The following is a 22,952-nucleotide window of genomic DNA, read 5'->3' as shown; positions in this document are numbered from 1 at the left end:
CCCTTCAACCTCCCACAGGCCAGGTTCTTCATGGACATCATCCCGTGGCACAATTGTTCCTTGACTCACGGATCTTAAAGGACTCCTCCTCGCCATCCGCCCATTATGCGTGCCCGTGCGCATACACAAACACATTATTAGCGTTGTCTTGGCGAAAAGGTTTTTAAGACTCTAATTGCTCAGTGGAGCTGGCTTAAAGGAGATTTACAAGAGATAAAGTACCTCTTCACAGAACGCAAGTAATTAACTTGTGGAATTTATTACTCAACGTGTGGATGGCCACCAACCTGGAGGGGGGAAATGGATCCATTCCCGGGGGACAGATCTATCAAAGGCTAGTAGGCCTCAAGGAGACACCATGCTAGCTCCAAAGTTGGGGAAAGATGCCTCCAATGACTACGTGGGAGGGGGGGATGTTGGCAGGAGGTGGGGGAAAAGCCATGTCCTGCTGTGAGGTCTCCAGAGGCAACTGCTAAATTGCCATGGAAAACAAATGCGGGATTAGAATGGCCCTTGATCTAATAATAATAATAATAATAGTAAAGTTGGAAGGGACCTTGGAGGTCATCTAGTCCAACCCCCTGCTCAGGCAGGAAACCCTACACCATTTCGGGCAAATGGCTGTCCAGTCTCTTCTTAAAAACTTCCAGTGTTGGAGCATCCACTGCTTCTGGAGGCAGGTTGTTCCACTGGTTAATTGTTCTCACTGTCAGGAAGTTTCTCCTTAGTTCTAGGTTGCTTCTCTCCTTGATTAGTTTCCACCCATTGCTTCCTGTCCTGCCTTCAGGCGCTTTGGAGAATAGCTTGACTCCCTCTTCTTTGGGGCAGCCCCTGAGATATTGGAAGACTGCTATCATGTCCCCCCTTGTCCTTCTCTTCGTTAAACTAGACATACCCAATTCCAGCAACCGTTCCTTATATGTTTTGGCCTCCAGTCCCCTAATCATCTTTGTTGCTCTTCTCTGCACTCTTTCTAGAGTCTCAACCTCTTTTTTACATCGTGGTGACCAAAACTGGATGCCGTATTCCAAGTGTGGCCTTACCAAGGCATTGAAGAGTGGCATTAATACTTCACATGATCAAATGCTTCATAGGATTCATAACTGATGATGGCTACTAAAAAGGATGGGTTTAAAGGAGAACTGGAATACATCAAGGTGGTCTCTTGAGGTTCTCCTGAACCCTTCAAGGCACCTTTAGTTTGGGTGTCAACGCGGGGGTGTGTGTCAATTTCCTCCACTCCATAGCTTGAGAACAACCTTACCGGGCAGTATCGGCATCGAAGGATGAGACCAGTGGGTTGAGATGCCGGTAGCGGTTGATAAAGGCGTCTTTGTTGACTTCCCAAATCTCCCGGTACACGTCCCAGGTCTTCAGGTAGCCCTGGAGGAGGGTGGCGTTGTTCTGCATGCCGCTGCTGATCTGAGTCTGAATCTTCTTGATGTCTTCATCCCGCTCTGAGGAACAAGCAACAGATAAGTTTCCCAGAACCTCCTAAAACTCTTCACCGATCACCAACACGGTCAGTAGGACTTAGGGAGATCCTAGCGGGAGAGACACCTTGAAGGAACCAAGCAGAGGTTGTTCGTCTTCTAAGAAAGGAATCGCTCAGCTCAACTTTTCTACGGAGGAAGTTCACCAACAGGAAGAAAAATGGACCTGGAGCATCTCAACTCTGGCGTTGTGGAATGGGAGGAACCACAAATGAGATGGTTCCTCAGACCATCACGAGCCTCTTTGCCTTGTTGGGCTTTGGAGGTGAGGACCAGCACCTTGAATTGCACCTGGAACCCTCCCGATGACAAGTTTGGTTGACAAAGCAGACGTGTGATCTCCGTTAAGTGCTTGGCCACAGCCTTCTGGAACCGCTGAAGCTCCCAGTTGTGTGGTACACAACCATTCTCTTAGTGCAGGGGTAGGCAACCCAAAACACTTAAAGAGCCACTTGGACCCGTTTCCCACCCAAAACAAAACACCGGGAGCCGCAAAACCCTTTTGATATCTAAAATGAAGATAACACTGCGTATATCCTTTTTTACCTTTATTATAGGTGTGTATGTGTGTGTGTGTGTGTGTGTGTGTGTGTGTTTCTGTGTGTGTATGTATGTTTGTGTATGTGTATATATATGTGTGTATGTATATGTATGTATGTATGTATGTATGTATGTATGTATGTATATATATATATATATATATATATATATATATATATATATATATATATATATATATATATGTAGGTCTTTGGTTGTTCGGGTTTTCTCCCACGTAAAATTGGAAGTGTCTTGGCGACGTTTCGACGAAGTCCCATTCGTCATCTTCAGGCTGGTCAGCTTTGCTGCTCAAAGCACGAAGCTGAAAACACCAGCCTGAAGATGACAAATGGGACTTCGTCGAAACGTCGCCAAGACACTTCCAATTTTACGCGGGAGAAAACCCGAACAACCAAAGACCTACATACAAATACCCGCGAAAACCTCAGAAAACAAATATATATATACACAGGTAAAAAAAAGATATATGCAGTGTTATCTTCATTTTAGATGTCAAAAGGGTCTCTCTCTCTCTCTGTCTCTCTCTCTCTCCCTCCCTCTCTCTCTATCTGCCCTTGGTCTGCCAGTTCTCTTCCCCCACTCTCTTTCTCTCTCTCTCTCTCTTTCCTCTCTCTCTCTCTCCCTCCCCCCCTCTCTCTCTTTTTCTCTCTCTCTCTTTCTCTCCCCCCCTCTCCCTCTCTCCTATCTGCTGCTCACCTGGCAAGCTGGCTTCAAGCTGTTCTCCAACAAGCTCAGGGGTAAGCAACCTCGTCTCTTTTATGACTCATGGACTTCAACTCCCAGAATTCCTGAGTCAGCCTAGCTGGGCTAGCTAGCTCTCTCTTGCCCTTCCTGCTTCCTGCAGAGACTCAGCAAAGGGAGGAGCCCCGCCCAGTAAGCTTTTCAGCTCCTCGGAGAACACTGTGAGTGCTCTCTCTTTTACACACATACACACAAACACAAAAACACAGAGAGAGAGAGAGAGACACACACACAGAGAAGCAGGGAAGCGCAATTGCCTCTCTCTGTCTCTGTCTCTCTCTGGAAATGGCAGAGGAGGCTGGGAGCCACAGGGGAAGGCTCAAAGAGCCGCATGTGGCTCCAGAGCCGCAGGTTGCCGACCTGTGTCTTAGTGGGAGGAACTTCTCTCTACTTTTTGCACCTAGCTTCATTCCAGACAAGGTCTGAACTGAGATGGGCGATTGCATTCATCTACCCTGGGAAGGAGGAGATGCACAGAATCCACGCATACAGAAGACACGTCTCTGGAGTCCTCAATAGACCTTAGGGGAATGGGGACAAGCGTCCCACTCAAGGACGCGGCCTTACCCACAAGGACAGAAATGGGTTCGCGGGCAAACTTGCGCCGGATAAGGATCTCAGGAAGATGCCGGAAGACGGTGATGCTGGAGATCAGATGGGTGCTGATGTCATTGACCATGCTCGCCAGCTGGAGTAGCGAGGGGGAGAACGCCACCTAGAAGAGCAGGAGCCAACCAGGGAGTCAACAAGGACCAACGGGGAGACCTCAAGGTCTACTGAGAAACAAGGCTAGGCCAGGAAGAAGGGGGGGGGGAAATCAATTAATTTTGGGGTCCCAGACCCACAACTCTGCTGAAGACAGGACCCCAAGCTCACAAGGTGGACCTGTTTTCAGGTTCTCGGTGAAAGACCCTTCAAAGGAGCTTGGCGTGTCCCATCGTTCCTTTGATTCTGGAACAAGCAGAGATCTAATAGTCATCTTCACAGTCTCCTGTCAGGAGGAGAAAGGTTGCTCTTAGAAGTGAGAAGACCTCCACGGCTCACCTGGGGGGTCTGCCCAGGAGAATTGTCCTGCAGAATGACCTTCACCCTGAAGAGAGGGTTGGGGCTGGTCTTGCCGTCACCGTTGATGGCCCTGGAGAGCTCCATCAGGGACCACTTGACGTTCAGCCGCAGGGCGTCCTCCATCATCCGGTTCATCCTGACCGTGTAGTTGAACCAGTGCTGCTGGACCTGAGGGAGGAGGGTTGGGGAAGAGGGGATGGGCTGGCCTCAGAAAAAGCCCACAGGGAATCGGCAGGAGAGGGTCTCTCTCAGTCCATTGGGATGAAGGAAAAGAAAGCCTTCCTCGGGATCCTAAGTGGACCTTCAAGATCCATAGCAAGGGTGGCCGCTGGTCATCGCCAGATCAAGGGACAATGTAGACTAGTGGTTCTCAACCTGTGGGTCGGGACCCCATTTGGGGTCGAACGACCATTTCACGGGGGTCGCCAAACAACGCAGCCCGCCATTTTTCCCCCCCTTTTCCTTAGCTGTGCTACTCCCTTTTATTCTATTGGCTTTTGAAAGCCAATAGAAGAGACTCTCTTGAATAGAGTCTAATTCTATTGGTTTTCAAAAGCCAATAGGAATTGTCCAGGCTGTCTCTGCCCTGCTGAGCCTGCCAAAAGTCCCATTCTGCAAACGGTGCTGCACCAGTTGAGTAGCCCTCGACTTACGACCGATTGGGGGGGTCGCAGCATTAAAAAGGTTGAGAACCACTGATATAGACCCTCCAACTACGCCAGGCCTTCACAGAAGAAGAAGGAGGAGGAGAAGGAGAAGAAGGAGAAGAAGAAGGAGGAGGAGGAGGAGAAGACGAGAAGAAGGAGAAGGAGAGGAGGAGGAGGAGAAGAAGAAGGAGAAGGAGAAGGAGAAGGAGGAGAAGGAGAAGGAGAAGAAGAAGAAGAAGAAGAAGAAGAAGAAGAAGAAGAAGAAGAAGAAGAAGAAGAAGAAGAAGAAGAAGAAGAAGAAGAAGAAGAAGAAGAAGAAGAAGAAGAAAGAAGAAGAAGAAGAAGAAGAAGAAGAAGAAGAAGAAGAAGAAGACGAAGAAGAAGAAGAAGAAGAAGAAGAAGAAGAAGAAGAAGAAGAAGAAGAAGAAGAAGAAGAAGAAGAAGAAGAAGAAGAAGAAGAAGAAGAAGAAGAAGAAGAAGAAGAAGAAGAAGAATCACCACCACCACTATACAGGGGTTCGGCTCAGTGTCCTTCAAGCATACAGCTCATGAATTTCTCCCTTCCCAAAAGATACTTGCTGGTCCTCCTCACCTCCGGCCCATCGTTCTTGAAGACCTCGTACGTCTGCCGCATGATGGCAATGCTGCCTTCGTGGAAGGTGACCAGCTTCTTCTGCACCAGGTCCCGGTGGTCTTTCTGGTCCTCTTCAAACTCCAGGTCATTGTAGACCCGCTTACCAGTGATCCGGACCAAGAGAGCCTCGCTCATCTGCTGGGCCCGGCGAGCAATGGCCAAGGTGGCTGCTTTGTATTCATTCACAATGTTCTGGACCTGCGGGAAGAACGAGGGAGGACATCAGGAGAGAAGATGGAAGAAGAGCCGCAGACGTTGGGAAGAAGTGGTTCTAGTGGGCACGGAGGACCACGCTCAGAATGGCAAGAGGAGAAGACGTGGCTGGCCCAAGAGACCCGAAGGTATCTCAAGAGCATCTCCTCTGTCCTGGAGGACATGGTCAGAGGAGCAGGAGATGGCTTTGACCTCAGAGGTGGCTGATGGTTACCAAAGAGGGCAACCAAGGCAGAGGTGAAGCCTACATGAGGATAGGCGCAAGGAAAGGGTAATGTCTTAATTTCCACAATAAGGGGAGCAAGGAACTCCTTGCTGGAGCAGAACCTCAGAAGGAGGGAAACGCTACCCTGGTGTCCTCCATCTTTCACAGCCCCCCTGTACTGAGTGGACAAAACAGCTGGGAGGGGGGCAAATCTGCCGCCAAGTGAGTTGTGGGTCTTGGGATGTCAACCCTCGTGTTTTTTTTTTTGTCTTGCAAGACATCCTGGTCCCTGGGAGCGCCCACATCCTGACCTTGCTGGCATGGAGACGACACTCCGAGATGAAGACCGTGCTGGCCCCCTTGAGGGACCAGTGGAGCTTCTTGAGGCCAGGTTGGATCTTCCGGTCCAGGTAGCGGATGCGTTCCCGGAAAAGGCCCCTCTCCTCCGGGGACAGCATGCTGATGATCCTATGTAACCAACCAAAGGTGGAAGGTGTTGAGATCCAGCTTCTCCTTCCCCAAGATGGAAGTTGTGACGCACTCCAGGCCTTGCCATCAACATACAATAAGTAGCAGCTGGCCCTCCTCCAGATGTTCCTCGTTTCCATAATTCACTCCCATCCCTGGTCCTGGCCAGAGAGCCTAGAGTAGATTGCGCAGCCTCTGAGAAGCTTTGGGTTCCTTCAGGAAAACCTGGAAAATTTTGCCCAGCCCAAAACCCTGAAAGTCCCTCAAGGGTCCTTCAGTCACAGATCTTCAAAGCAAGGTTGCAACTCCCAGAATTCCCCAGCCAGCATGGTTGAAGTCCACTCATGTTAAGCGTGGAATTCTGGGAGATGAAGTCCACTTATTATAAGCGTGGAATTCTGGGAGATGAAGTCCACCCAATTAGTAGAATTCTGGGAGATTGTCCACTTTTTTAAGCGTGGAATTCTGGGAGATGAAGTCCACCCATCTTAAGCAAGGAATTCTGGGAGATGAAGTCCACTTATCTTAAGTGTGGAATTCTGGGAGATGAAGTCCACTTATTATAAGTGTGGAATTTTGGGAGATGAAGTCCACCCAATTAGTAGAATTCTGGGAGATGAAGTCCACTTTTTTAAGCATGGAATTCTGGGAGATGAAGTCCACCCATCTTAAGCATGGAATTCTGGGAGATGAAGTCCACTTAATGTGGAATTCTGGGAGATGAAGTCCACTTATCTTAAGCGTGGAATTCTGGAAGATGAAGTCCACTTATCTTAAGTGTGGAATTCTGGGAAATAAGTCTACCCATCTTCAGTGTGGAATTCTCTTAAGTGTGGAATTCTGGGAGATGAAGTCCACTTATCTTAACTGTGGAATTCTGGGAGATGGTCCACTTATCTTATGTGTGGAATTCTAGGAGATGAAGTCCACCTATCTTAAGAATGGAATTCTGGGAGTGGAAGTCCACTTATCGTAAGTATGGAATTCTGGGAGATGAAGTCCAAATATCTTAAATGTGCCCAACATTGAGAAACCTAGAACCTCCAGTCTTCCCTGCCCAGGTGGCATGTTGGACTACAAACCCATTACCCCCAGCCCTCCTGGCCCCAACCTAAGTGTGGAATTCTGGGAGATGAAGTCCACTTATCTTAAGCGTGGAATTCTGGGAGATGAAGTCCACTTATCTTAAGCGTGGAATTCTGGGAGATGAAGTCCACCTATCTTAAGAGTGGAATTCTGGGAGTTGAAGTCCACTCATCTTAAGCCTGGAATTCTGGGAGGTGAAGTCCACTTATCTTAAGTGTGGAATTCTGGGAGATGAAGTCCACTTATCTTATGCGTGGAATTCTGGGAGATGAAGTCCACCTATCTTAAGCCTGGAATTCTGGGAGATGAAGTCCAAATGTCTTAAAGGTGCCCAACATTGAGAAACCCTGTCCTAGAATCTCCCCTGCCCACTACCCGCAGCCCTCCTGGCTCCAACCGATGTGGGATGTGGACGATGGTAAAAGTAATCCCCGGGAAGGCCTAACGCACGGGGCCCCGTTTTAATCCCTCCTTGAGCAATAAAGCTGCAAGCAGGCTCCTTCTTCCTGGCCAGCTGCCTCCCCCTAAACACCCACCTGGTCTCTAATTAATTTCCGAGGAGAAAAATCGCGCAGGCACAAAAGACCAGCTTCACACACGTTGTGTCATGACGAGAATGCAGCTGCCAAGAGAAAGCTCGTTGCAAACCACGCTTCCTCCGGTGGAGCCCACGAGACACACACACACACACACACACACCTCCGTACCGTCGCACTCCAGAAAGAAAACAAAAAACAGGGACCCTCCTTGCCAAGCACACAGCTCCAGAAGGAACATCTCAGGAAGTCAACCAAATTGGGTGCTCCTCCCAGGTCTCTTGCTGGAGCAGGGGGGGGGTCAGACTACAAGGCCTCTGAGCTCCCTTCCCGCTCGGTTATTTTGCTGGCCACCCTTACAGAGGTGACAGAGAAAGACACACACACACAGAGACACACGCACACTGCCCGCCGTGGCGGCTCGCCCAGATTATCCGCACCACGGAGGAAAAGCGGGCAACGCCAAGCGGCAAGTGAACCACGGCAGTAACGCGGTCGTTAAGCGGGTCTGGATTTCTCACTGACTTTCAGGAGGTCGCAAATGGGGGGGGGGGAGTGTCCCATGAGGTCTAGGACACTGCGAGCATCTAAATACGAGCCAGTTGCCCAGCGTCGTCTGAACTGGAGGACTGGAGGAAGGTCTTCTCCACGGAGGTCCTTCTCGCCCTCCAAGGCTTGTTAAGCGAAGCGAGAGCCGGGGCCGCGAGGGATGGCCGCCGGGTGGACGGCCCGCCGTTTGGCCTCAACCCTTTTCTGAACCTTCCTCCGACGAAGAGGGTTACTCAGCGTTTATGTGGGGTGACATCCTGGCTTCTAAATCTGGAGGTCCCCGGCTTCAAAGCTGGGCGGTCCTGGCATCTTCCTGTCTCTCAAGACACGCGAACCAAGGGGCTTCAGAGAGAATAGCAGGCGAATTGGAAGGGACCTTGGAGGTCATCTAGTCCAACCCCCTGCTCAGGCAGGAAACCCTAGACCTTTTCAGACAAAGGGCTGTCCAGTCTCTCCTTAAAAACTTCCAGTGTTGGAGCATTCACCTCTTCTGGAGGCAGGTTGTTCCACTGATTAATTGTTCTCACTGTCAGGAAGTTTCTCCTTAGTTCTAGGTTGCTTCTCTCCTTGATGAGTTTCCATCCATTGTTTCTTGTCCTGCCTTCAGGCGCTTTGGAGAATAGTTTGATTTCCTTCCTTCCTTCCTTCCTTCCTTCCTTCCTTCCTTCCTTCCTTCCTTCCTTCCTTCCTCCCTCCCTCCCTCCCTCCCTCCCTTCCATTTTCCCTTCCTCCAATCTTCTCATTCCCATCTCCTTCCTGCCTTCCTTCCTCTCTCCCTTTCCTTCTCATTCCCATCAACTTCCTTCCTTCCTTCCTTCCTTCCTTCCTTCCTTCCTTCCTTCCTTCCTTTTCCTTCCTCCTCCCTCCCTCCTTCTCATTCCCATCTCCTTCCTTCCTTCCTTCCTTCCTTCCTTCCTTCCTTCCTTCCTTCCTTCCTTCCTTCCTTCCTTCCAGAAATTTCTCCTTAGTTCCAGGATAGGTCTGTCCTTGATTCGTTTCCATCCATTGCTTCTTGTCCTGCCTTCAGGGGCTTTGGAGAATAGCTTGACTCCCTCTTCTTTGGGGCAGCCCCTGAGATACTGGAAGACTGCTATCCTGTCCCCCCTCGTCCTTCTCTTCGTTAAACTATTCCAGCAACCGTTCCTTGTATGTTTTAGCCTCCAGTCCCCTGATCCTCTTCGTTGCTCTTCTCTGCACTCTTTCTAGAGTCTCAGCATCTTGTTTACATTGTGGTGACCAGCAGGAGACCTCAGACAATTTCAGACAAGGGTGGTCTCCACCCTCTCCTTAAAAAAGCCTCCAGTAATGGAGCATCCACAACTTCTGGGGGCAAGACTGAGTAACCGGATCAGCCTCTAGGCCTCAAGGGACAACTCCCAGCTGCTGCAGGAGGAGAGTGGCAAAGGTCGCCCTATTTATTGGCTGCGAAGCTGAGGTAGATGTCTACCCTCCTACGAGATTAGACAGGGACCCGGAGCTACTAACCTGTTGTAGTCCCGGGCCACTAGCAGGAGGTTCTCCCTCAGGTTCCGCAGGTCTTCCTTCCGTTCGTATACCTCTACCACGTAATGGGGGATCTCAAACAGCACCCTCTCCCAATAGTGGATTTCCACAAATAATTTCAGCAAGTGCCTGGAGGAGGAGGAGGAGAATGAGGAGGAGGAGAAGCAGAAGGAAGAAGGAGGAGAAGGAAGGAGAAGGAAGGAGAAGGAGAAGGAGGGGGAGAAGGAAGGAGAAGGAAGAGCAAGGAAGGAGAAGAAGGAAGGAGAAGGAAGAGCAAGGGAGGAGGAGGAGGAAGAGAATGAGGAGGAGAAGCAGAAGAAGGAAGGAGGATGAGGAGGAGAATGAATGAGGAGAATAAGGAAGAGGAGGAGAAGGAAGGAGGGAAAGGAAGGAGTAGGAGGAAGGAGAGGAAGGACAAAGGAGAAGGAGAAGGAGAAGGAAGAAGAGAAGAAGAAAGAAGAGCAAGGAAGGAGAAGAAGGAAGGAGAAGAAGGAAGGAGAAGGAAGAGCAAGGAAGGAGGAGGAGAAGCAAAGGAAGGAGGAAGAGAATGAGGAGGAGAAGCAGAAGAAGGACGAAGGATGAGGAGGAGAATGAATGAGGAGAATAAGGAAGAGGAGGAGAAGGAGGGAAAGGAAGGAGAGGAAGGACAAAGGAGAAGGAGAAGGAAGAAGAGAAGAAGAAAGAAGAGCAAGGAAGGAGAAGAAGGAAGGAGAAGAAGAAGGAGAAGGAAGAGCAAGGAAGGAGGAGGAGGAGAAGCAAAGGAAGGAGGAGGAGGAAGAGAATGAGGAGGAGAAGCAGAAGAAGGAAGGAGGATGAGGAGGAGAATGAATGAGAATAAGGAAGAGGAGGAGAAGGAAGGAGGGAAAGGAAGGAGTAGAAGGAAGGAGAGGGACAAAGGAGAAGGAGAAGGAAGAAGAGGAGAAAGAAGAGCAAGGAAGGAGAAGAAGGAAGGAGAAGAAGGAAGAGCAAGGAAGGAGGAGGAGGAGGAGGAGGAGAAGCAAAGGAAGAAGGAGGAGGAAGAGAATGAGGAGGTGAAGCAGAAGGAGAAGGAAGGAGGACAAGGAGAAGAATGAACGAGGAGGAGAAGCAAAGGAAGAAGGAGGAGAAGGAAGGAGAAGGAGAAGAAGGACAAAGGAGAAGGGGAAGGAACAAGGAACAAGGAGAAAGAAGAAGGAGGAGGAGAAGGAAGAAGGAAGGCCCCATGAGACGGTGGTGGAACCCCAGGGCAACACGGTCCTCTCCGGTTCTTCCCGCGCCTCTCACTCACTTGTCAAAATTGATGTCCAGCATTCCCGGCATCTCGGCGCTCGGGATGAGCAGAGGGGTGTCCAGGCGCTTCAGGCTGTCCTTGTCCAAGCCTTGGGTCCACTCGTGAAAGGTCTTTCTCTCGATCTCATCCATGGCCTGCACCAGAAGCTGGTAGGTCTGGAAGCTCTCTTCTCCAGTCCCAATGTGGGGGATAAAGTGGGCTTTGGTGAGACACTGGCCAACGAGAGAGAGAGAGAGAGAGAGAGAGAGAGAGAGAGAGAGAGAGAGAGAGAAAGGGACTGTAGGAGAGCAGGGCCAGGCAGAGCTGAAACGGGCCATCAGTGCAGAGTCCTTGCGTTGCCCAAAGGGATCCATGGCCAGCCTCCCTTAAATTCCCTCGATCCTTATCTATGCAGTGTTCACTGTTAATTGACTAGAGTCTTATGCACAGGCGGTCCTCGGCTTACGGCCGTTCATTTAGTGACCGTTCAGAGTTACAACGGTGCTGAAAAAAGAGGCCTACGACCGTTTTTCACCCTGACGATTGTTGCAACCTCCCCGTGGTCGGGTGATCAAAACTGAGATGCTTGGCAACTGACTCGTATTTACGACGGTCGCAATGTTCCGGCATCCCGTGATCCCCTTTTAGCAAAGTCCATGGGGGGGGGAGCCGGATTCACTTAACAACCGGGTTTACTAACTTGGCAGCCACAGTGATTCGTTGAACAACTGAGGCCAGAAAGCTGGTAAAACGGGGCAAGACTCACTTAACGACCGTCTTGCTTAGCAACGGACATTTTGGGTTGCACTGTGGCCGTACGCCGAGCCCTACCGATAATGCCGTTTCTTGCCAAGTGGGTAAAAATGTTGCGCCCAAATTCTTACCAGCAGAGGCCAGAATGCGAAAGGCAGCCTAAATTAACCGGGAGTCCTCCATTTATGACCAGACTCCAGCCTAAAATTTTTGTGGTTCGGTGAGTTTGGTCCCGTCTTACGACTTTCCTTGCTACTCTCGGTAAGCGAATCCCTGCCGTTGTTAAATTAGTCACCCGGTCGTTAAGTGGATCCATTGGCTTTGCTGGTCGCAAAAAGACAACCCACGTGACCCCACCCGGCATGCTGCGACCGTCATAAATATGAGTCAGTTGCCGAGCGTCCGAGTCTTGATCACGTGACAAAACTGGGATGCTGCGACGGTCGTAATTGAAAAATAGTCGTTAAGTCGCCTTTTTCAGCGCCGTCGTGACTTGGAACGGTCACCGAGCGCACGGTCGTACGTGGAGGACTACGTGTAATTCCTTGCGGAGGCCACGCAGCTGGAAAAGGTGGTCAGGGCTACGTGTGCGACATCCTAACGGCGATGCCCACGGTCTTCCTGCACCCAGAGCCCATCGCTTCCCGCCTCCCACCCCGAAGTCCCATGTTCCACTCCCCGAGTCTTTTCCTTGGCTCGGTCGGCAGGAAATTGCAAAATAAACTCCCTGTCGCCCGCTCAGACCCGTTCGGGTGGGCGTAATGAAGAAAACAACACATGCCACCTAGAAAAACGGGTGCCAACGGTCGGTGCCAAGATAAAAAAGTAAGGAGTGTTTTCGGAAAAAAACCAGCTGGCGCTAGCGTGGTTGAGTCAGTTGCCGCGGGCCGGCCCCGCTGAGCGAGGGGTCGCTTCGTCAGAGCTGGCGAGGAAGCGGGAGGGCGGCGACACACACACACACACACACACACCTCGTGCCTTCCCGTGAACGACAGGGAGGGCACCAGCCGACGAAAAGGGGGGCAGACTCATCCTCGCTCGTCGAAATCTTCTCCGGCCGTTGTGTAAGTTGCTGAATGGGAAGCAGCCTCGCCTTGCAACTATGGAAGTTCTATGCCAGCGGTCCCCAACCCTCTGCCGGTCTGCGGACCGGTACCGGCCGCGGCACGCCAGCAATCGGTCGGCACAAACAAGCAAAGCCCCATCCGTGGGATGCAGGCAGCAGACAAAAAACAGGCACCCACCGGTCCGCGGAAAAAACTCTGCCCACGGAACCAGTCCGAAGGTTGGGGACCTCTGCTTTAGGGCTAGCGCAGTGGTTCTCAACCTTTTTAATGTCGCGACCCTCCCCAACCGGTCGTAAGTCGAGGACTACTCAACCGGTCGTAAGTCGAGGACTACTCAACTGGTGCAGCACCGTTTGCAGAATGGGACTTTTGGCGGGCTCAGCCGGGCAGAGACAGCCTGGACAATTCCTATTGGCTTTTGAAAGCCAATAGAATTAGAGTCTATTCAAGAGAGTCTATTCTATTGGCTTTCAAAAGCCAATAGAATAAAAAGGAGTAGCACAGCTAAGGAAAAGGGGAAAAAAATGGCGGACTGCGTTGTTTGGCGACCCCCGTGAAATGGTCGTTCGACCCCAAATGGGGTCCCAACCTACAGGTTGAGAACCACTGGGTTAGAGCTAGGGCAGTGGTGGCGAATCTACAGCCCGGGTGCCAGACGCGGCACTCAGAGCCCTCTCTCTGGGCACGCGCACCGTCGCCCCAGTTCTAGGCCATCAGCTGGGTTTTATAAAACCTTTTCGCTTTAGGCCTCCGCCGCCGTGTGCAAAAAAAAAAAAAAAAAAAAGTTTCAATCAATCAGTCAATTTCAACTTCTCGCGGGAAAAAAAAGATCTCGCAAAGTTGGGATTGATTGATTGAACTTTTTAGTCCCACCCAGTCTGCCGTTACCACCGAAGCCACGCCCACCCAATGGGCCACGCCCACCCGGCACCCGACGATGCATAAGTGAGTTTTGGGTTGCAGTTTGGGCACTCGGTCTCTAAAAGGTTCGCCATCACTGAGCTAGGGTTAGGGTTAAGGGTTAAGGGTTAAGGCTAGGTTTAGGTTTAGGGTTACGGTTAAGGGTTAGGGTTAGGATTAAGGTTAAGGTTTAGGGTTAGGGTTAGGGTTAAGGCTAGGGTTAGGGTTAGGGTTAGGGTTAAGGTTACGGTTAGGGTTAGATTTAAGTTTTAGGTTTAGGTTTAGGGTTACAGTTAAGGCTAGGGTTAGGGTTAGGATTAAGGTTAAGGTTTAGAGTTAGGGTTAGGGTTAAGGCTAGGGTTAGAGTTAGGGTGAAGGTTATGGTTAGGGTTAGGTTTAAGATTTAGGTTTAGGTTTAGGGTTACGGTTAAGGCTAGGGTTAGGGTTAGGATTAAGGTTAAGGTTTAGAGTTAGGGTTAAGGTTACAGTTAAGGTTAGGGTTAGGGTTAAGGTTAGGGTGAGGGTTAAGGTTACGGTTAGGGTTAGGGTTAGGTTTAAGATTTAGGTTTAGGTTTAGGGTTACGGTTAAGGCTAGGGTTAGGATTAAGGTTAGGGTTAAGGCTAGGGTTAGGGTTAAGAGGTTTAAGATTTAGGTTTAGGTTTAGGTTTAAGGTTAGGGTTAGGTTTAGAGTTAGGGTTAGGGTTAAGGCTAGGGTTAGGGATAGGTGTTAGGGTTAAGGCTAGTGTTAGGGTTAAGGTTTAGGTTTAGGGTTAAGGCTAGGGTTAGTGTTAGGGGTTAGGAGCTGTTGTATGTTGTGACTGTTGTAACTACCTGTACTATGGCAAAAAAGGTCGTAAGATCGGGTATGCGCCTTGTTTAGCAAGGGGAATGCTGGTCCCCCATGGTCGTTATAAGTCAAGGACTGCCTGTAAAATACCTTCACCGTCCTCTTGGGTCTCCTCCCAACTGAGCCCGGAGTTCAGGAGAGGCCACGCCGGGAAGCTATGGAAGATGCCTTCAGCCCAGTCTTAGAAGCCGTCAAGTCCTACCTGCATGGGTCTGTCCACACGGCGCCGGAGCGCACGCATCCAGTGGGCCATGCCCGAGTAATGGCACATGTATGGCGTCAGGAAAGGAGTCTTCTTGCTCAGTTCCTTGTTCACCAGGGAGAGCTCCCGGTTGAAGAGCATGAAAACGTCAACGGTCTTCTTGTCGAAGGTGCGCTTGATGGCCTGAAGGAAGGAGAAGACACCGGTTGGGTCAAGGGAGTGGAGGAAGACCTACAAGGTCCCTCCCAGCTCTGTCTTCCGTTCTGTTGTAAGATCCTCCTGCATTTCCCCAACTTCCTTGAACCTGGTGTCTTGGAGACTGGGCAACCTGAATTCCACTGGGGAATTCTGGGAGTTGAAGTCCACCCACCTTCAAGCTATTCAAGTTTGAGAAGCTTGTTCTCGTTTCTACCCCCGTGTTCCTTGCTTCTCTCCTGTGCTCCTGTGCACGTCACCCCCGAGGAGGTCGGTTGCTTTCGTTGGACCAAAGATCCCTTCTGAGATCCCAGAATTCCCTTCCTGGTCAACCCAGCTAAGGCAAGGGATGCTGGGAGTTGAAGTCCACGTGGGGAAAGGCTGTGCTAAGACATTCGAAGCTCAAGCCCGGCAACATGAGGATGGGTGGTCTTCAACTGCCCAAATTCTGAATTCGGGGAATTGAAGTCTACTTGTTGTCAAGTTGCTTCAACCCTTCCGAGCATCATTCAGTAGAAGCCATTCTTCTGCTCGCTAAGAAAGCTGGACCGCAGGTCCACCAGATGTCACTTTAGTACTGACACATATATTCTTGGAAGCCTTGTCTTTCTCTCTCCTCTTAGCTCAGTAGTTCTCAACCTTTTTAATACCGCGACCCCCAACCGGTCGTAAGTCGAGGACTACTCAACCGGTCGTAAGTCGAGGACTACTCAACTGGTGCAGCACCGTTTGCAGAATGGGACTTTTGGCGGGCTCAGCAGGGCAGAGACAGCCTGGACAATTCCTATTGGCTTTTGAAAGCCAATAGAATTGGACTCTATTCAAGAGAGTCTATTCTATTGGCTTTCAAAAGCTAATAGAATAAAAGGGAGGAGCACAGCTAAGGAAAAGGGGGAAAAAATGGCGGACTGCGTTGTTTGGCGACCCCCCTGAAATGGTCGTTCGACCCCCAAATGGGGTCCTGACCCACAGGTTGAGAACCACTGTCTTAGCTGCTCCCCATCTTCCCAGATCAGGCCAAGGGAGACGCTTGGCCTAGGTTTACCTCTCGGGATGACAGATGTTGGAAGATGTCTTGAATCTCCACCCCATGTTCTACATCCTTCACCGTCTCGAAGGCCGAAGTCATCAAGTTCTGGGTCATGACTTCCAGGTCTTTGACTCCTGCGCGGAAGCTGGTGAGCACAAGAAGAAGGGAGAAGAAGCCGTTGTAAGCCACCTTGGTGGACCTCCATTGCACACCTCCACGGAGCTCTCCCTCCCTCCCCACGCTCCAGCCCCACGGGAAGACCCGTCTTCTCTTGTTCAAGTGGACCCTTTCTCACCGGTTGAAGTCTTCGTGCCAGGTCGTGTTCTTCACATCCAGAATCCCTCCTTTCACGTTCCGGAGGTTGTTGAGATATTTATTGAAGGTCTCCTCGATCTCCAGCAAGCTCCGGGCCATTTGAGGGCCTTGTTGACCGAAGAAACAAGGCAGTGGGGTCTGTTTGCCGTCTTCCCAGCGGGCAAAGTGCTGTTGGCTATCGCAGACCTATCAGGAGAAGGAAGCGGCTGTGATCACCACCTTCATTTGGATCGACTCTCTTGGACATGGAGTCAGTTGGATCCGCCCCTGCTCAGAGAATTATGGGAGAAGAGGCAGCAGCAGACAGCTGTCCACCGGGCTGGAGATCCCTCAGTCCGGCCTGCTCTGCAGAAAACTGGACACCAACGATGCGAGCAGGCCTAGATCGTTCCGAAGGTCAACCCTTGGAAGCTAACATGGACCACTGAGATGGTCACCAGACCTACCTCCAGGAGGTCCTTGCAGCGTTGGACAAAGGCATCCACCTGGGCAAAGATGCTGGTCTGGTCGAGGACCCATCCCTTCCCAGAAAGCCTGTGAGGAGAGTCAGTAGTTAAGGAACAATTGATCGGTGGAACTCCTCGCCTCCAGAAGTTGTGAGTGCTCCATCACTGGAAGGTTTTAAGAAGAGACTGGACAGCCACTTGTCTGAAATGGTATGTAGGGTTTCCTGCCTGAGCAGGAGGTTGGACTAGATGACCTCTGAGGTCCCTTCCGAGTCTGTTATTCTGTTATTCTTTTTTTCCCCTTCCTTCCTTCCTTCCTTCCTTCCTTCCTTCCTTCCTTCCTTCCTTTCTCCAACACTGGAAGTTTTTAAGAAGAGACTGGACAGCCATTTGTCTGAAATGGTATAGGGTTTCCTGCCTAAGCAGGGGGCTGGACTAGATGACCTCCAAGGTCCCTTCCGTTATTCTGTTATTCCTTCCTTCCTTCCTTCCTTCCTTCCTTCCTTCCTTCCTTCCTTCCTTCCTTCCTTCCCTTCCCTTCCCTTCCCTTCCCTTCCCTTCCCTTCCCTTCCCTTCTCCAACACTGGAAGTTTTTAAGAAGAGACTGGACAGCCATTTGTCTGAAATGGTATAAGGTTTCCTGCCTGAGCAGGGGGCTGGACTAGATGACCTCCAAGGTCCCTTCCGTTATTCTGTTATTCTTTTTTTCCCCTCCTTCCTTCCTTCCTTCCTTCCTTCCTTCCTTTCTTCCCTCCCTCCCTTCTCCAACACTAGACGTTTTGAAGAAGAGACTGGACAGCCATTTGTCTGAAATGGAAAACAGTCTCCTGCTTAAGCAAGGGGTTGGACTAGAAGACCTCCATGGTCCCTTCCAACTCTGTCATCCTGTGAGTCTAACAAAAAGAAGGACCAGGGGTGACAGGACAGCAGCCTTCCAATATTTGAGGGGCTCTCACAGAGAAGAGGACAGGGGTCCAGCTCTTCTCCAAAGCACCTAAAGGCAGGACAAGAAGCAACGGGTGGAACCTAATCAAGGAGAGAAGCAACCTAGAACTGAGAAACGAACAGTGAGAATAATGAACCAGTGGAACGGCTTGCCACCAGAGGTTGTGGGTGCTCCACCACTGAAGGTTTTGAAGAAAAGATTGAACAGCTGCTTGTCTGAAATGGTCTAGGGCAGGGGTAGGCAACCTTGGCTCTTTTATGACTCGTGGAGTTCAACTCCCAGAATTCCTGAGCCAGCGTGAGGGAAATATGGCTCCCTTGATGACTTCTGGACTTCAACTCCCAGAATTCCTGAGCCAGCGTGAGGGAACTATGTCCCCTTGATGACTCGTGGACTTCAACTCCCAGAATTCCTCAGCCAGCGTGAGGGAACTATGGCTCCCTTGATGACTTGTGGACTTCAACTCCCAGAATTCCTGAGCCAGCCTGGCTCAGCTTGGAAACCTCTCCCTTTCCCCTCAGCATGGCTGGCTCAGGAATTCTGGGAGTTGAAGTCCACCAGTCATAAGAGAGCCAAGGTGGCCTACCCGTGGTCTAGGCTCTCCTGCTTGAGCAGGGGGCTGGACTAGAAGACCTCCAAGGCCCCTTCCAGCTTCTATTCTGAACCTGGTTCTGATTCTCTCTGCTGATCTCCTTCATCTTCTTCTCCTCCGCCCACCCCCCACTGTGGCAAAGAGGTTTCTGAAGAAATCAGCTAATCAGAGGAGGCCGAGGACCCCGACCCTGGGGGACCAGCCTCAAGAGCCTAATCCGGGTCCAGCGGTGCCGCAGCGCCCGTCTTAAATACCTTTTTGTATCTTGCTCGATATTGATCCAGCCCCGCTAATTTGAATTTGAAGCAGACAAGGAACACTTAAGGCTTAATTGTCAAGGACCAGGCAACCACTTAAACCTGGCATCCCTAATCATAATGATGGATTAGCTTGCATTATTTCTCAAGTGCGGAGAAGCTGGGCGGGTGGGTGGTGGGGGGGGGAGGAGGCGGCTCAGGAAAGCGGCCACGGCGCGGCTGGAAGCCAAGAATTGCAGGGTTCCTCCGCCCACCCCCCAAAAATTCAACACTGATCAGGACCCTGCTTAAAAGCCACCTCTATTATTCTATTCTATTCTATTCCATTCTATTCCATTCTTATTTCTATTCTATCCTATTCTATTCTACTCTAGTCTTATTTCTTCTATTCCATTCCATTCTTATTTCTATTCTATTCTGTATTTTATTATTCTATTCTATTCTATTCTTATTTCTATTCTATTCTAATTTCTTCTATTCCATTTCATTCTTATTTCTATTCTATTCTTATTTCTATTCTTATTTCTTCTATTCCATTCCAATCTTATTTCTATTCTATTCTATTCTATTCTATTCTATTCTATTCTATTCTATTCTATTCTATTCTATTCTATTCTATTCTATTCTATTCTTATTTCTTCTATTCCATTCCAATCTTATTTCTATTCTATTCTATTCTATTCTATTCTATTCTATTCTATTCTATTCTATTCTTATTTCTTCTATTCCATTCCATTCTTATTTCTATTCTATTCTATTCTATTCTATTCCATTCCATTATTATTTCTATTCTATTCTATTCTTATTTCTATTCTTATTTCTTCTATTCCATTCCATTCTTATTTCTATTCTATTCTATTCTATTCTATTCTATTCTATTCTATTCTATTCTATTCTATTCTATTCTATTCTATTTCTTCTATTCTGTTCTGTTCTGTTCTATTCTGTTCTATTCCATTTCATTCCATTCTATTCCAATCCATTATATTATATTCGTTGTTAAGTGAATCACTGCAGTTGTTAAGTTGTTAACCACAACTAGTTGTTAAGCAAATTGACTTTGCTTGTCAGGAGGTGAAAAACGGTCCCAAGTTCCTTTTTTTTAAGGGTAACTTCGAATGGTCACTTCAGTGAACCGTCGTAACCCGAGGACTTCCTGGGATGCTACACACTTCCAAAACCAGAAAAAAAAGTGACGCATAAATGCAGCAGGACCGTCACGACATCGTCCGCATTGACTGGGGAAAGAGGGAGGGAGGGAGGGGGGGGCTGGAAAAACCCTAAAATTATGAGTTGGGATTTTGCTTATGTCAGGGACAGGCAACTCGTTTAACGCCCAGGCCAAGCTTGTCGGGCTGACGGAGGAAGCCCGTTCAAAGCGGAGAGTTAACAAGCATAAAAGTGACAACTACAGGAAGATAAGTTGTTAGGGGGGGGGCGGGCAGGATTGCGATCAAAGAGTGTGTCGGTGCGATCAGGAGGAGAAAACAAAACAAAACAAAACAAAAAACTAGTGAATGCCGCAAGTTGTGAGAAGCCTGGGAATTTAGGGAAAAAAGCCTACTTGACCGAGGGGCTTGAGAAAAACTAGGGGGAAAAAAAAGCTCGGGAATGTTTCGGTCGTCGCTTCCTCAAATACGGGGTGGTCCTCAAGTTACGACCACAATGGAGCTCCAAAATGTCCGCTGCTAAACGAGACATGTGCTAAATGAGTTTGGTCCCGTTTTATGACTTTCCTTTATGACCATTTATGATGTTTCTCTCTTTCTCTCTTCTGTCTCCTTCCTTCCTTCCTTCCTTCATCTTTCTTCCTTCCTCCCTTCCTCCTTCCCATCATCTCCCTTATTTCTTTCTTCCTCCTTCCTTTCCTCCCTTCTTTTCATTCCTTTCTTCTTTCCTCCCTTCTATTTTCCCTCCTCCCTCCCTGCCATGCATCTTCCTTCCTTCCTTCCTTCCTTCCTTCCTTCCTTCCTTCCTTCCTTCCTTCCTTCCTTCCTTCCTTCCTTCCTCCCTCCCTCCCTCCCTCCCTCCCTTCCTCTCTTCTACCTCCTTCCTTCCTTCCCCATTGGCTTTGCTTGTCAAAAGCTCGCAAAAGGGGATCACTTGACCCCAGGGACACTGCGACCGTCGTAAACATGAGTCCATTGTCAAGCGTCCGAATTCTGCTCACAGAACCGTGGGAAATACTGCAGCGGTCGTAAGTGTGAAAGCAGTTGTTTAAGTCATTGTTTTCAGCGCCGTTGTAACTTCATTCACTAAATGAACTGTTGTAAGGTGAGGACTTACCCGTGCTTGACTTAGGGGGGGTCCAGAAAAGCAAGTGAAAAAGCTCAAGAACACAGGTAAGTCCTCAACTTACAGCAGTTCATTTAGTGACCGTTCAAAATTAGGACGGCACTGAAAAAAGTCACTTAGACGCCTCCACTTACGACCGTCACACAGGGGGGAGGACCATTACAACCATTTTGCCACAGTCGTTGGCAAGTCAGCCGGTCGTTAAGTGAAGCGCCTGGCCGTTAAGCGAATCCAGCTTCCCCCAATTGACATTTGGGGGGGGGCAGCGCTGCAGAAATCAATCGGTGATGCCACAAAACTGTGACCACGGGTCCGTGGGATGCAAATCCGAGCAGTTGGCCCAAACCGTGATCACTAAGGACTAGCCCCCTGAGACGGCGCGCTTACTTATTGTGCATGTAGGAGGCCTGCTGGTAGCAGTCCTTCCAGGAGGACATGCAGGAGATGCAGCTGTGCAAGGTCTGACGGGTCGAGTTGATGTAGCCTTCGAAAAGCCGGTCCAGGGAAATGTCTTTGCAGCACATCTGGATGATTTTGTTGCTCATCTGGAGAGAAGAGAGAGAGACAGAAAATATAATGTATAAAATATAAACAGGAAGCAAACCCTCCTCCCTTCTAGCACTGGTGATGTTCCCTAGTTGGGTCACGAAATGTCTGCAAGAAAACCCCCCGAGCTCGGAGTGCACCCAGGACCCCACAGTCCTCCTCCTCCCCCCTCCTCCTCCTCCTCCTCCTTCTCTGCCTCCTCCTCCTCCTCCTCTTTATCAAGAGACTGGACCGCCCTTTGTCTAAAATGGTATAGGGTTTCCTGCCTGAGCAGGGGTTGGACTAGATGACCTCCAAGGTCCCTTCCAACTATGTTATTTTTCCTCCTCCTCCTCCTCCTCCTCCTCCTCCTCCTCCTCCTCCTCCTCCTCCTCCTTCTCCTCTGCCTCCTCTTCCTCCTTCTCTGCCTCCTCTCTCCACTCAGTAAATCCCTCCTCCCTTCTAGCATTGATGATGCTACCTAGCTGGGTCATGAAATGTCTTGCAAGAAAACCACCAAGCTCAGAGAGCACCCGGGACCCCACAGTCCTCCTCCTCCTCCTGCCTTCTAGCACTGATGATGTTCCCTAGCTGGGTTATGAAACGTCCCAACTCAGAGAGCACCAAGGACCCCAGACAGTCAACCCCGAGCGACAAATATTCCCTTCTATCAGTCAACCTGCTCCTATTTGGCACTTTTGCATTCTAAGAACGGTGCTGAGTGGTGTAAAGCGTTTCGGCTAACGTGTTTGGACCAAATAAAAGATTAAAAAAAATATATCTAAATATTTTTTAAAAATATTGAGAGAGAGAGAGGGAGGGAGGGAGGGAGGGGTGGACGGTGCCCACCTTCCGGAAGAGGGCTGTGATCCTCTCCCGGCGGTTGTAGTAGGGGGAGTTGACCCAGACGATCCGGACCAGGCTGATGAGATGCGGCAGCTTCTCGGGGATGTCTTTGGGGCGCAGGGTGGCCAGTTCCTGGAAGGGCTCTTTCAGGATGGACAGGAAGCGGAGGTTGGATTGGGCCTGCTCCGACCCGTCCTGCAAAGCAGAGAGAGAGGGGGGGGCTGGACTAGAGGATCTCTAAGGTCCCCTTCCAGCCATGCAATTCTATCTATCTATCTATCTATCTATCTATCTATCTATCTATCTATCTATCCATCCTTTCTTTCTTTTTTCCTTCTTTCATTTCTTTATCTCTATTATCACCTATTTATCTATTTTTTTTCCTTATCTCTATTATCTATTGTCTATCTATACTTTCTTTTTCCCTCTTTTCTTTCTTACTTGTCTGTCATTTCTTTAGCTCTATTGTCTCTATCTTCTTTTTCTCTTTCTTTTTTCTTTCTTTCTTTGTTTCTTATCTCTATTATCTCTATCTACTATCTATCCTTTTATGTATGTCTATCTATTTCTATTATCTATCTTTCTTTTTTCCTTCTCTCATTTCTTTATCTCTATTATCACCTATTTATCTATCTTTTTTCTTATCTCTATTATCTATCTATACTTTCTTTTTCCCTCTTTTCTTTCTTACTTGTCTGTCATTTCTTGATCTCTATATCTATCTTCTTTTTCTTTTTTTTCTTTTTCTCTTTCTTTCTTATCTCTATTATCTATATCTGTCTGTC

At 49.3% G+C, this 22,952-nt stretch overlaps 1 protein-coding gene across 4 annotated transcripts in view; it reads right to left on the bottom strand.

Moving 5' to 3' along the window:
• Positions 1-22,952, bottom strand: part of DNAH2 (dynein axonemal heavy chain 2) — a 167,437-nt gene that overhangs the window by 89,254 nt on the left and 55,231 nt on the right. For all 4 annotated transcript variants that reach the window (XR_005556086.1, XM_039337948.1, XM_039337947.1 and 1 more), the window contains exons 8-20: positions 22,171-22,362; positions 21,184-21,341; positions 16,707-16,794; positions 16,241-16,446; positions 15,961-16,090; positions 14,721-14,903; positions 10,969-11,183; positions 9,684-9,830; positions 5,871-6,027; positions 5,100-5,339; positions 3,840-4,028; positions 3,363-3,510; positions 1,265-1,457 (exon numbers count right to left, since the gene is read on the bottom strand). Coding sequence is in view for 3 of the 4 variants with exons in the window: in XM_039337948.1 (XP_039193882.1) it covers positions 1,265-1,457; positions 3,363-3,510; positions 3,840-4,028; positions 5,100-5,339; positions 5,871-6,027; positions 9,684-9,830; positions 10,969-11,183; positions 14,721-14,903; positions 15,961-16,090; positions 16,241-16,446; positions 16,707-16,794; positions 21,184-21,341; positions 22,171-22,362 (2,246 nt within the window). In the remaining variant the exon portion in view is untranslated. The remainder of the gene's footprint in view (positions 1-1,264; positions 1,458-3,362; positions 3,511-3,839; positions 4,029-5,099; positions 5,340-5,870; positions 6,028-9,683; positions 9,831-10,968; positions 11,184-14,720; positions 14,904-15,960; positions 16,091-16,240; positions 16,447-16,706; positions 16,795-21,183; positions 21,342-22,170; positions 22,363-22,952) is intronic.

Source organism: Crotalus tigris, unplaced genomic scaffold (assembly GCF_016545835.1).
Source record: "Crotalus tigris isolate CLP2741 ecotype Arizona unplaced genomic scaffold, ASM1654583v1 scf7180000017690.20705106771:4171800, whole genome shotgun sequence".
Taxonomy (NCBI): Eukaryota; Metazoa; Chordata; class Lepidosauria; order Squamata; family Viperidae; genus Crotalus; species Crotalus tigris.
Note: the sequence above shows the minus strand (reverse complement) of the source record. Positions and strands in the feature narration are given on the sequence as shown.